We start from the raw sequence: 13,092 nt of genomic DNA on the forward strand, positions 1-13,092 counted from the left end.
AAATGTTGATTGACAAATTGCCTGCCTCGGTCGCTCGAGGTCCACATACAGCGGCCCAAAGGCAACGTATGGAGCTCTCTTGCCCTGGTTATAGTCTGCCGGGCAGTCAACATGTTCAACAACACATTTAGCCTCCAGCGATTCGATTTAAAAACAATCTAGTCCATAAATAACCATAGAATAAATAGCCATGTAGTGATGGAACCTTTTTTAGAGGCAGTTTAAAAAAACTGTTGCCAAGAGCTACCTGAAAGGCAAGACAATGGGCATAAAAAACACCGGAACGCCATTGTCATGCGTTGTGCAAAGGTAACTACCGACATCTAGTGGTTAAATCAGAGTCGTGTATTTTAGGCTGTACTTGGAGGAGACTATCTTCTGCAACTAATATAAACATATTGTATGGCTCAAGTTCTGGATAACAGTTTACAATTGTATGCCGCTGACCAGTTGTGCTCAGTGGTTTTATCGATAATGAGCAATTATTTTCGAATGAGGGCCGTCTCGGGAGGCTGTCTTTGTCGGTGATAATGGGGAGGTGACACAATCGCAATACTGGTAAGAATACAGTGCACGGCTACAACAGCGAGTATGTGCCAGCAATAGAAAGGGGAAACTAAATAACAATTTTGTGTGTCACGCAACCCCCTGGCTACGTCAAACTGCGCACATTTGCATTGCTTCCACGCAGGGTGGAAGTGAAGTGCGCGGTCTTAAAGCCAGACAGGGAGTAGAAGTCGTTTACCAGGTTCTTCTTCTTCTTCTTCTTCTTTTTTGCAAAGCCTACAGCCGTTCGGAAGATATCGGACACACGGCGGAAATTTGCCTTCAAAGTGCAATTGTTTTGTTTTACGTTACTTGTTATAAAGTGACTGTCAGCTTGAAACCGCGGCTGGTTAGCTGGACGGCTAACGTCAGTGATGATAATGAACTGATATGCATTGTCGGACAATCAGCTAGTGTTACTCCGGCTAATGCCCCTCTAGCCACTTTGCCGTCACTGACACAACTCCTTGCGCTGACGTCATGAGAGGACTGCATAACTTTTTGTCTGCTAGGCATTTATTTGCTACAATTTTTTCACTATGGACAGCGAACGCAGCAATTGCAGGCCCCAGATTGGAGACAATAGCAAGCTAACTCGGCTAGCAAGCTGCCTTTGCTGCTAAAAGCTATCTTGCCCGGAGCTGCATAGAAAAAGGGTAGGTGGTTTAACCAGCCCAGCGCTGCCTCTTTGTCAGTTCTGCTCTTCACTTTCAACGTGACAGGAGACCGGGGCAAACTGCCGACCTCTCGATCAGCTATCAGAATACAGTTTGTTTACTTATTTGTTTTAACCGCCGTTCGCAAGCTCGCTAGTAGCTTCCAAGCTAGCTACACATTGATCCCGGGAACAATTAAAAGTTTGCGACGGTTAGGCGAGTAGAGAAAGCTCATTTAACTTCTTGTAACCTGACACTATTGAATTGTTATAGACATCGCAGTGTTTAGATTATCACGTGGATGCAGTAAGGTCAGCACCTGCCATGACAGGAATCGTAACGTCAAGCAAACTTGCCCCAGCATTCTTAACTAAGTTACGTTAGAAATTAACGTTTGCTTTCACATATTTTGGACCTCTCAATAGAAATGCTGTTAATCCGATTTATATTTTGTTTTTCTTTGACTGGTTAATGTTTGCAACGTCGTGGTTCATCATAGATGTAACGCCTGTTATCCACTTCAGGTGCCTGCACCATGGATCAAAAGGATGTGACAGACCAAATCGCGGCAGCTTGTAACCAGCCTCCTCTTCACAACCAAGATCTGACTGTGACTGACCACGACTTTCCACCCCAGCGGCCCAGCTCCAACATGATGTCTTCCCAATCCAAATGGGTGAACAGCGGCACTCAGGACACCGACCTTATCGTGACCCATGATGGGCTCACTAATGGCACTTGTGAAGTTGAGACTATGGTAGCATTATATTGCCCTGGCAACAGTGGAAATGTCACTGCTGAGGGTGACAGGCTTGCACTTAGCAATGAAAGCATGTCTGAGTTTTCAAACAGTGACCTCTCTCTGCCCGAGGTGTGTATTTCCACCAACAGCAATACTTTTGAGGACGATATGAACTATGAGGTCCAACAAGCTTATAGGATATTCACAGGCTTTCTCTCGGACAAGCACAAAGGGATCACCAGCCCATTCCTCCATCCTATGTGCCACCAGGAGGCCCAGCATGGTATTGGAGGAGTATGTGGTTTGGGTCAGGCGCAACTCAGCCAGTCAATGTGCTTGCGAAGGATGGAGGAGAAGTTTATGAACCAGGAATATGACACCATAACAGAGTTTGTTGCAGACTTCAGGCTGATGTTGGAGAACAGTTATCGCTACCATGGGGTGGACCACTGGATCTCCAAACAGGCTCAGAAACTGGAAATCATGTTGGAGCAGAAGCTTACTTTGCTCTCCAGGTAAACTAAATGTATATATATACACACAGTACAATATAATTGCCCTATTGTCATCTAGTATTTCTAAATGGGAATATAATGTGCCTGTATATGATTACTTCCAACAATCATGTCAGGCAAAGTTTAAACCAGTGTAATCTTGCATTATATTTTTGTCTGTTGAACCAGGACGCTGCGAGAGAAGACAACTTTGACAGTGACGTCTAAAGGACGTTTTGGTGCAGAGGAGGAACGGGGTTCGGGGGGGACCTCAACGAGGAGGAGGCTGGCCCCTCGTAGCCTGACTACGATCATTGTCGGTGGGCATGAGTCCGTCATGGTTCAGGCCTTACGGCTGGAAGAACAGCAAAGAGCAAAAGAAGAGAAGAGGTGCGTGAATATTTGAGTGATTTCAAATTTTCTGTCATAAACCTGTCAAGAATATATGCTTTTCGTCATTTCAGGCAACGTGAGGTTGAGAAGAAAGAAGCAGAGGAAATGTCCGCCAAAGAGGTGGAAGAGTGGGAACAGACTCTGCTGTCAGAGGCCTCCCCTCACACTGTGGACACACTTTGGGAACTCCCCGCTATAGGGCACTTCCTTTGTCTGGCCCAGACTGCGCTTAACCTCCCAGAGATTGTATTTTTTGATCTTGAGCGTTGTTTGCTGATGCCCCGCTGCAGCCTCCTCCTGTCCAAAATCATGTCTTCCTTGCTGTCCCCATCCCAGCGGAGGGCCACTCTGCACCGCCGCCCTGTGCTGCTTTATCGCCGCTGGGAATCAGAACTCCGGCAGCGAGTCATGGGGTGGTATCGAGCTGTTGGTGCCTCGCATGATCAGCCAGGTCGGGCTGAGCAACTGGGTCTCTGCCACCAGTTTTTCCGTACTCTCGGGGAGGCGAGTCCTTTGGAGGAGAAACCCTTTCACTTGCTGTCCTTCTACCAGCGAGTATGGCTTCTCAAGGGGCTGTGCGATCACGTGTATCAGACGCAGAAATATGTGCAGGATGCCCTCCTGGCCCAGCCCATCCATGAATGTAGGGAGTCCATTTTAGGCTATGACGGCATGGAGAATTGCTACATACACTTCCCGCATTTTTGTGGGGCAGACCTGAGAATCTACTGCCAGAGCCCTGGCTCACCCCCAGTTTTCCCTTTCCCCTCTGTATGGGTCAAAAGAGTCGACACAGACCCAGGGACAGAGGGCGAAGAGTCTGATGGAATGAAAGAAGAGGGGGTCATAAGTGCCACAGGGTGTTGTGAAGCCTCAACGGACACAGGAGAGACTGATGGTTTTGAGACAGAGCGAGCAGAGACACTCAAAGGGGAAAATATGGAAGTTGAGGAATCATGGTCACTGAAGAAGGAGGCGGAGTCTGAATCAGGGTCCTCTGATGGAGACTTGTGTGAAAAAATACACAATAACTCCTTTTCATACACTAGTCCTGTTGGAGGAAGTGATGGTGAGATGAATTTGAAAGAAGAGACTGTAGAGATGGAGCGAGAATCCAAGCGACTCCCTTTAAAGCGGGATAAGGGCTTCTCGCTGAGCTCAATGCGCACCATTAAAGCGGAGACACAGGAGCCCTGTTTGAGTGTTGGAGAGCACAGCTACACGGGCAGATCACCTGCTCGCTTAGTGATTCTAGCCTCTCCAAACAAACCAGTCCAAATGGAGGGAGGAAGTCCCGGTCAACCAAATCAAAGGTCTCCCGGTTTGGATTGTTGCAAGAGCAAAAACGTGGAGGAGCATGAAAGCTGCAGTGGCACATCAGGGCAAGCAACACAGTTGTCTTCTGAGAGTTCTCAAAATTCAAGTGAAGAGTGGCTGAATGACAAAATCTGCCCCCCCCCAAAAAAGCGGAAGAAAATGTGCGAGAGGGGGAAAGGAAAGAGCAATCCGCTGCAGCATGTTGAGAGGATGAGGTCGCCCTCGGCTGAGACTACAAAGTCAGCAGTGCGGAGAGTTCCAGGAACATTCAAGAGAAAAGACAAGAAGAAAAAACATAAAACGGGTGAGGAAAAAGCTCATGGTTTCTTCACGGTATTGCGTCAAATGTAAAATTGGAGCCATATGGCTTGTTTTTATAGTTTGCTTCAATATGTTTTTCAATAATCACAATATCTGTGATCTGGTTGACAGGAAGAAAGCTTGAATCTTCAAAGGAAATTAAAGCTGATGAAACGTCAGTTGAGCCGTCATTTAAGGTAGTCACACTCGCGCTTAAATGTGCAGACTTTTTTTGGCAGCATATTTTTTGAATGCTCTATCATACAAATAATCTTTAATCATCACCATGCATTTGCAAATACATTTCACTTTACAACAAGCCGCACTAGTCTCCTTCACCTCTTTCTCTTTCTTGAATAAAATGACTCACTCTGCGTCTTGCTTGTTCTTTGTAGTTGGTATGCACCAGTCTTGAGGACTTACGAAAGCTGATCAACAAGACAGAAGATGAGCTCAATGACCTAGAAGGCATCAAAAAGAGATTGGTAGGTGGCAACCATAGTTTCCCCTGGAGGAAATACTCTTCATAACCCAGGGCCTTCTTTTTAGTTGGTGGAAAATACAATGTCACACATTTCAATGTTGGTGACTTGACTAAGGTTTCCTTTGCATGTTTGAATTGACAGGGTCGGTGGTATTATAGGAAGGAAGCAGTGAAAGACCTCCACAGCACTCTAATCAGACTACTGAATGAGCTTTCCCCCTGGGAACCCAAACTGGTTAAGGCCTACCAAAGGAACAGGTGCAGCTCATTTTGACATTGGAACAATGGCTGGAATTAACCATCATTTGTTTTTCATTTAAAAAACAAATTGTACCCTCCATATTATCAGGACAGTGCCCTGATAAAAACAATAAAAACACTTATTCTAATGTAGTTTGAGCTCAGCTGAATAGCACAATGCATACGACTTACTGCATATTTGATTAAATAACTCTGCATCAAAACATCGTGGCGGGACAGGAGACCAACCCTCTTATCTTCTCTTGTTTCTACACCAGGCTTCGTTTGAAGAAGGAGTGTGATGATTTCAAGAAGCATCCGGAATACAATAACTTTGTGCGTGAAGAGAGTATTTCATCATCATCTTCCTCTGATGTAGAGGATGAGGAGAAGGGTTTGGGAAAAGACGTGTATTCATTCTCGGACCACTACGGGCGATCAGTGGAGGAGGACCTGGAGCATATGGTTCCTAGAGGTCTTTGGAGTGGAGGTAAAGTCATTCATGTCTTGCTGCTTCCAAAGTCTTTTTTTAAAAACGGTTTTAGGGGAGTTGAAAAGAATGTGTGTTTTGCTGGCTAATCGATCAACGCATCCCTAACGGACTTCTCTATCTATCGTGTTCTCAGGAAACACCAAAGAGTTTGTTGCCGGAGAGTCTGCCGGAGAAAGAGCGGTGAGCTATAAGGCTCAAAACAACATAAAACCACCTGTGGTTAGCACAGAAAAACAAGTCAGGCTGCTGCAAACAAGTCACACCGGCAGCAGTGACATCTCGTCGAACCCTGACGAAGAAAGACCATCAAATCAATCAAGGGATTGGGACTTAGCGTTGGCAGCCAAGGTGACCTCCCAGGCTCCCCTGTCACCCAGGAGCCCCATCCTCCACCCCACCACTGGACTACCTAAGGGCTACACGCCCATCCCAACCCTACTAGCTAAGAGCGTGGGAAATAAAGTGACCTTAATGAAACGACCTGCCGATTATACAGGGATCAACATTATCGAGGGACGGAGAAAAGGGTCTTCAGCCCTGCCGACCTCTATAGTGAACGCTACACAACTTTCAAAAGCACAAAACTCTTCAAATCCTGAGCAAAACTCCCAACAACCACAGACAATGGTACAACGACAACAAGCGGAAGTCCTGAGACAGACAGGAGTGGCTACAGGGACAGCAGCTCGTCCTAAATCACCTCAAACAAAAACTACCAAAACCGCAACAAATAACCCCGTCCAAATGGTGTACAAAGTACCTGAGGGGCTTGGTCACCTCATAAGGAAAAACAACAACAACAACAACAGCCCAGTCAAGTTTTCTGTTCATCCTGTCGTGGACCAGAACACCGGGGAGAAGGTTATGCAGCAGTTGGTGATTCTGCCTTCTAACCTTCTCGTTCACAAAGCTGAAGAAAATGGGCCTCCTCTACATCAACAGCCTAAGGGCCCCCCGTTCCCAGTTTCCAAAGTGGCCGGCCCCTTCTGTATGTCCAGCAATGTGCCTGGCCTCACCATTTCCGAAAACAGAATCCCTGTTCAGCAAGTGGCTCCCCTAAAAGACGCCAGGACAACCTCTCAGTCTCTTTCCCCTCGCCTGCAACATGGGGCCCTCAAAGGGCCACAAGCCTGCAGTCCCCACGCTAGCACACCGGCTGGTGTCACGGGCAAACCCCCGCCCATCACGACCCTACCTAGTGCAGTTTCTGCTGAGCCTGTTAAGTCTCCACCCCCCAAGCAGGAGCTTAAGACCGTGTGCATCCGTGACTCGCAGTCCATCCTGGTAACAACCAGAGGAGGCAACACGGCCATCGTCAAAGTCCAGACATCCGCAGACCAGAATGCCCTTGGTTCCTCGCCCGCCAGTCCAGTCATCACCATCTCGCCTCAGCTAAAAGCTTTCCTCGTGTCCAAGACATCACAGACGATCTCTCCTTCTGCTTCCTCTCAGACCTCCACCTACAACTTGCCAGCAGGGACGGGTGGCTCAGTGGCCCAGCCTCAGTTTTCTTCACTGTTAAAGTCCCCTCCCAGTCTCACGACTCCAATGCTTGCTGCAGCCCCTGGCAGCGCTCCTGTTACAGGCCCAGGAAGCCGGGCTGCAGGCACTACTGTGGCCACGAGTCGAGTCTCCAGCCCCTCTGTCGTTTCGACCGATGCGACAAATATCGGTCAGCTTGCGCACTCCGCTGGTTCTCATTTTCATGCTTCTTTAGGTAAAAACACTGTCTCCCCGTCACTGAGCAATTTGAGTGTTCCCAAACTGACCGAGTTCGTCGGCAAGACCGGTGCAAAGCGGGCGAGTACAGAGGAGAGCTCCCAGGTCACTAAATTCATCCTTGTTACTCCCTCTTCTTCGTCCACTTCAAATGTAGCCTCATCAAAAAGAACACCGTCTTACACAAAATCCCTTCCTAGTTCAAGAGTCATGTTTTTGAGCCAGCCACCTGCAACGTCATCCACCACCTGCGTGGGAATCACTCCAAAACAGGCGACATCGCTCAGCGGACAGCTGCTTGCCAGTTCATTATCAAGTCAGACTCTGAAGATGGGACTCAGCCCGGACCAACCTGTCGTCAGCTCCGAAGCAGTGTCCAAGGTCAAGAACACTGTGCCCTCAGGTGGGTTTCTTTGATGTAATTATTTAAGGTTTTCGTACTGTATTTTTGATGTAGTTTGAGGATTGTGGAGCCATGATTTTTTTGAAATGTTACAACATTTAATACTTATAATAAAGTTGTATTTAAAGTTATAATTAAATCTAATAGCTATTGAATGGAAAAAAAATATCATCTTGTGTCTCCAGGCGCTCCATTCCAGTTCTCTGGGACGACCACATCCATTGGACAGACAATAGGTGCCATGTCACGTTCTTCTTCCAAAAGCACGCCAGTGTCTGCCTCAGATACAGCCGCCACCGCCGGTCTGGTCCCGCTTACAAGTTCAAATACCATCACAAGCTCTTCTGCCCAGCTCGCCTCTATCTCTTCTCTGATCACCAGCTATCAGCTCAAAGGTATCCCCTCCTTCTCCACCATCTCCCAACCAGGCTCTTCTGCATCGGCCGCTTCCGCCCCTATGCGAGCAGGAAATGTGATCAACAAGGAACTTTGCACGGCTTCAAGTATACTGTCCAGAAACTCTCCTGCTCAGGGAACCGCTAGTGTGCAGAGTAGCCCAGCGCGGACCTCTACACCCACCGTCGTCCATCATCCTTCAAATATCCAAAGTGGCGCCAGGGGGGAACCCCCTTCCTTGTTGTCACCCTCTCAGCTAGCTCACAGTAAAACCCATACAGCCACCTCCCCTGCAACCACCAATATCCCAATCACCACTTCTGCACCCGGGACGATCCAGCAGAGAATAGTCATCAACACCTCTACGCCTCTGGCTGCTGGCACGCAGATTGTCCTCCACAATGCACGTTTTGTAGTCCCTCCACAGGGTCTGGCTCCAGGCAGCCATGTCCTCATCATCTCCAGCCCTGCGCCACAACAAGTGCCTCTCGCCAGTGCCACCGGCGCTGGTGCATCAGTACCTCCACAAGGGTCAAGTCACGTCACTGTAGCCCCACAAGCCCCAGTTCTAGCCCAATCGCCGGCCAGGACGCCTGGTGTGCCGGTAATAAGTTCTCCTTTTGTAGCATGCACACCTGCCGTAGGTCCGTCGTTGCTAGCAACCACTCCAAATGTCACCCCTGTCAGACTTTCCGGAGCGCAGGGCCTGTGCTCAACGTGGTCTCCCAGTAAAACAAATGTAGTGTCCGCTCTGCCCAGGCTGCCAGCTACGCAGGCTGGTAACTTTGCTTCCCCTCCTTCGGGTAGCCCCTCTCTGGTCAGCTCACCCGCCCTCGATCCCCCTGCAGTGACCTGTGCCCCGCCGGCTGAATGTTCCTCCACCATTTTGCCAGCATCCAAATCATCAGCACCAGCACCAGCTCCATCCAGCCCGTTAGCTGTCGCCCTGCCCACCCCTCGCATGCCAGCCCTCTCTTTGACGCATCAAAACGCCGCCCCCGTCCAAAAACCTGCAGCCACGCAGCAGGTGCTCGCCAGTGCACGGACACAGCTGCCGCCGACCGCGGCGGTCCCAACGATTGTAAGTGCAGTGTCCAGGATGCAGACGCTGCCCGTTGCTACTGTTCCGCCAATCGGAAGCACTTTCAACGCATTTGAAACGGAACCTTCATCCAGCAGCAGCAGCGGTGCCATCACTTCTGCTCAACCGGTCGCATCATCGAAGACGAACAGCGCGACCCAGCCGCCCATCTTCCTGATCAATCAAGCGCCTGGAAAGCCGTGTCTGCAGACCTCATCTCTAAGCGGGCATTCCGACGCGGCGTCCAAGCTGCTCGTCGGCTCTGATGGCGCCGCTTCGAACGCAGTTCAGTGCCGAGTCAATCCAGTGGCCTGCCCCAAACCGCCGGATGCACTAATAGTTTTCCCCGACAGTCCCAGTGGAGCGTCGCACGGACCTGATTCCTCTTTACAACCTTCGCAGGCCGACAGAACGTGTACCAAGTAACAAAGACTGTGACAGCTTTGTGAGTTCTGGGACCACTCCGCTGCTTACTGTATCCAGGGCCCATATCCATTGCTTGTAGTAAGAACTACTAACTTACACTTAGGATGCAGTGGGTTTTACCCTTTGGTTATAGGTTCTTATCGGTAAACTGTATGCTCAATCAGACATACTGGAAATGTATACTGTGATGGTTTTTCTCAAGTGACAACTGTTGAAGTTAATCTCAGATGAATGTGATAGACTCTTGACTTGAGTTTTCTTTTCTTTCTTTCTTTTTGTTGCCAGTAATGAAGCGTTTAAACAAAGGGTTAGAATGCAATGGTAGGTAAGAAGGAAGTTCAGCTCAACATTTTTTTAAATACTTTTCCATACCATTAGATACTTCAAGTAGTAATTGGGATACTATTCATTGGTAGTACTTGCTCTGCTTTGTCTGTTTGAGACATATCACTGTCTTCATACAGATCCATGTCATGTTCTTCTTTGGAATAGTAACTGTTTTCAAACTACATTTTAGTTTTTATAAATATAAGGAAAGTAATCATTGCGTTTGTACTACATGTTTTGAGGTCTTATAAAATGTTTTGATTTATTTATTTTTACCATATAGATTTGTCAAAGATATTTACTAGGCACATTTTCATTGCAAGAAAATGTGGACATTAATGCATGGGAATAAACGATGCGACTGTCCCCAACTCACGTGTCAACTACTTAATTATACAAAGGCTTTTGAAATAATTTTTATTGTTGACTGAAACAACTTCTAGTGTATATACATTGTGTTTTCTTCATGTGAATAATCTTAAAAGTGAGAGATGGAAAAGTTTCATCTATTGGTATATTTTTACCTACAACATATAAGAAACCTTTGGATTATTCATCATCAGACAAGAGGAGAAGTTACAGTTCTTCAGTATTTTCGTTCTCGTTTCTTCAGACATCTGTCCATCGTCTGCAGAAGTCCTTTAGGGCGAATAAGGAGGAGGCAGCGGCCCGGAGGAGATCTTATCGTAGGCAGGAGGAGCATTGGCAATCTGGAGTACAGAGCAAGAAATACATCATATTTGGCTACTTAAGGCCCCTCTTTAAGCAATCTGTCTTTGTCTTAAAGGATTCAACGGTGCATCTTGCATGGTTCAAATTATTTTTTAGGGCTTTTTGGCCACCGTTAAAAAGGACATCGTGCCCACAGCAGATGGAGGTGCTGATCTGATTCTCCTCCCTCCACTGTTACAGCACACATGGATACACAAGCCTCTCTTGGTAATGGAACAGTTTTAATATCTTCCCTTGGGCAGTAACTCATTAATCATCCTCTCAGGGATCCATTGCATCAGCTTGTGTGCTATACTGAAGAAAAGCTTTCTTGTACAAAGTTAATGACTACCTCATACTTAATTGGTTATTGCTAATAATTATTAGGTACCATTTCAATTGAGTGATTAGTGTTTCTAATGGGAATGGCTATTGATTATTCATATCAATTTTTCCTGACGTAATAAAATACTGGGCTCGGGGACATGGAGAGACAATGGAAGGGCAGTAAAGCAAGTCATGGGGTGACTTTTATGTCCCTCACCGTAGGTCGGAAGCTGCCAAAGTCTATAGCAGCCATCTTGTTATCCGCTGAAGGTCCCGCCTCGGAGTACTGGCCTCCTGTGTGACTTGGTGTTCCGGATCTAGGGCTCTGCTTGGGAGACAAAGATCATGAATGAAGATTAAAGGTGATATAGAGGTGATTATGTTCTGATGAATAGAAATCTGATTGAACAGAACAGGTGTACAGATGGGAAAATATGCACATTTGACATAAATTCATCCACATCAAATGAGTGGAAATCACCTCATCGCTTCAATGGCATTTTGCAGAATCAGCCTTAACCTGATTTTACAATAACAAAGATGAATCCTCACTATGAGTATGTGACAGCTAATACTGAATGAAAGAAAGTAGGATGGTCTCACCCTGATTATTTTGTAGCCACTCCTCTTCTTGAAGTACCAGCAGCCCAGGATTAGGAGAGATGCCAGGATTACCACCAGCAGAACTATGCCAACTGCCCTGTGGTCGATAAGTCACATTTTCACATTATCCATTTTTTTTTTTTACATATCAGATTTATAATATTTAATACAATACAATTCAAGGAAGATCAGTATAATCTATGTGATATAATCAAGCCTTTGAGCCTTGAATTTCAAAAGGAAATGTATCCACTTACTCCTCAGCTCTGATGTATCCTTGCCTGCTGCTGGCAAAATAAATGTTAAAATCTCCACGAGGCATCCCGTCGGTACGATTGCAGCGCATTAAGCTGAAAGTTAACCAAAATAACATTTTAGTAACTGATCGATTTAGTTGTACGGTAGTGACACAGTGACCAGTTTTTTTAACTGGGGTGTATCTATCTACCTGTATCTAAAGAATGGCCTACAATGATGAAAACTAAGAATCCAAAGCATGTCATACTGAACATATAATATGCCTTTGCCTGTAAATATGCCATTATTTACAGACTTGGATGCATTTACATGGAAACGGTCCAAGCCATGAAGCTGTGTGTACTGTGAAATACATTTCCTGCCTAGATAATATAACCACATGTTAATTATACATCATGTAGGGGAATATGGAATATGATTAAAAATATAATATGTATGGATATATAATAACAAGTAATTAAAAATGTGTATCATATTCCATCTTAAGCTATAAACCATGTTTCAGCCTCAACCACATACCTATTACATATATTTTTTGTATGTTTTCTCCACCACACTGACCAGACTGCAACGTCTTTTGGTTACAAAAAAAGGTCCATAATTTGTTGAAAACATTTTTGATCTGCTCACTAGCTTTTCTTTTTTCTGACACAGTAATTAACTGCCCTCGATCCCATGTTTCCCTTTTCCAGTGCTAAGTGTTAAGAAGAAAAATATGTGAAACATATACATATAATTGTGTTTTTGCAATTAAGGATTAGCTATATTTAATATTGTCACGACTAAACTTGGAATACATTAAAACATGTGGCTGGGCTGTATATTGAATTATACCAGGCCATTTTTTTATCATACAACATAATCTTTTGCCCTGCCCGATCAGATCATATTCAGACTTCAGTCGACAGTAATATTCACTAAAAGTAACTCTTAACACAATAACACAAGTAACGCAATACCAATTATAATGTAGGCCATGCCTATATGTCTGCCAGAAGAAAAAAGAAAAAATTACACAATTAATTATCTTACCAAATTGGATAATTAGATTGCAGAGAGTATCTTGGTCCTTGTAGCTCTGTGTTCCTTCACTCCTCAAAGATCTGGCCTTGGTATGTCGGAGAGAGGAGAGAGGCACCACAAACCCTCATGACCGTCACGGGTTAGAGGCTCATG

The 13,092-nt window shown here is 46.0% G+C and overlaps 2 protein-coding genes across 5 annotated transcripts; one reads left to right on the forward strand and one right to left on the reverse strand.

The window, feature by feature from the left end:
- The first annotated feature begins 322 nt into the window (after positions 1 to 322).
- Positions 323 to 10,388, forward strand: LOC119226203 (uncharacterized protein KIAA2026). Of its 3 annotated transcripts, none has more exons than XM_037483838.2 (10): positions 323 to 558; positions 1,727 to 2,459; positions 2,628 to 2,828; positions 2,903 to 4,452; positions 4,581 to 4,645; positions 4,844 to 4,933; positions 5,075 to 5,190; positions 5,451 to 5,662; positions 5,799 to 7,787; positions 7,973 to 10,388. In XM_037483838.2, exons 2-10 carry the CDS (start codon positions 1,738 to 1,740, stop codon positions 9,688 to 9,690), a joined length of 6,663 nt encoding a protein of 2,220 aa, XP_037339735.2. In that variant the 5' UTR covers positions 323 to 558; positions 1,727 to 1,737; the 3' UTR covers positions 9,691 to 10,388. The 3 variants fall into 3 exon arrangements, with proteins under 3 accessions (XP_037339735.2, XP_037339737.2, XP_037339733.2); XM_037483840.2 differs by lacking the exon at positions 323 to 558 and adding an exon at positions 567 to 748; XM_037483836.2 differs by lacking the exon at positions 323 to 558 and adding an exon at positions 790 to 1,202.
- mlana (melan-A) lies at positions 10,388 to 13,051 on the reverse strand. 2 transcript variants are annotated; one of them, XM_037483842.2, is made up of 5 exons: positions 12,949 to 13,051; positions 11,916 to 12,008; positions 11,659 to 11,755; positions 11,273 to 11,380; positions 10,388 to 10,727 (listed from the first exon to the last, which is right to left on the reverse strand). In XM_037483842.2, the coding sequence occupies exons 2-5, from the start codon at positions 12,002 to 12,004 to the stop codon at positions 10,659 to 10,661; spliced, it is 363 nt and encodes a 120-aa protein (XP_037339739.2). In that variant the 5' UTR covers positions 12,005 to 12,008; positions 12,949 to 13,051; the 3' UTR covers positions 10,388 to 10,658. The 2 variants fall into 2 exon arrangements, with proteins under 2 accessions (XP_037339739.2, XP_037339738.2); XM_037483841.2 differs by having other exon boundaries at positions 11,273 to 11,383.
- Between the last annotated feature and the right edge of the window lie 41 nt (positions 13,052 to 13,092).

The sequence above is a fragment of the Pungitius pungitius genome, chromosome 18, assembly GCF_949316345.1.
Source record: "Pungitius pungitius chromosome 18, fPunPun2.1, whole genome shotgun sequence".
In the NCBI taxonomy this organism is placed as follows: Eukaryota; Metazoa; Chordata; class Actinopteri; order Perciformes; family Gasterosteidae; genus Pungitius; species Pungitius pungitius.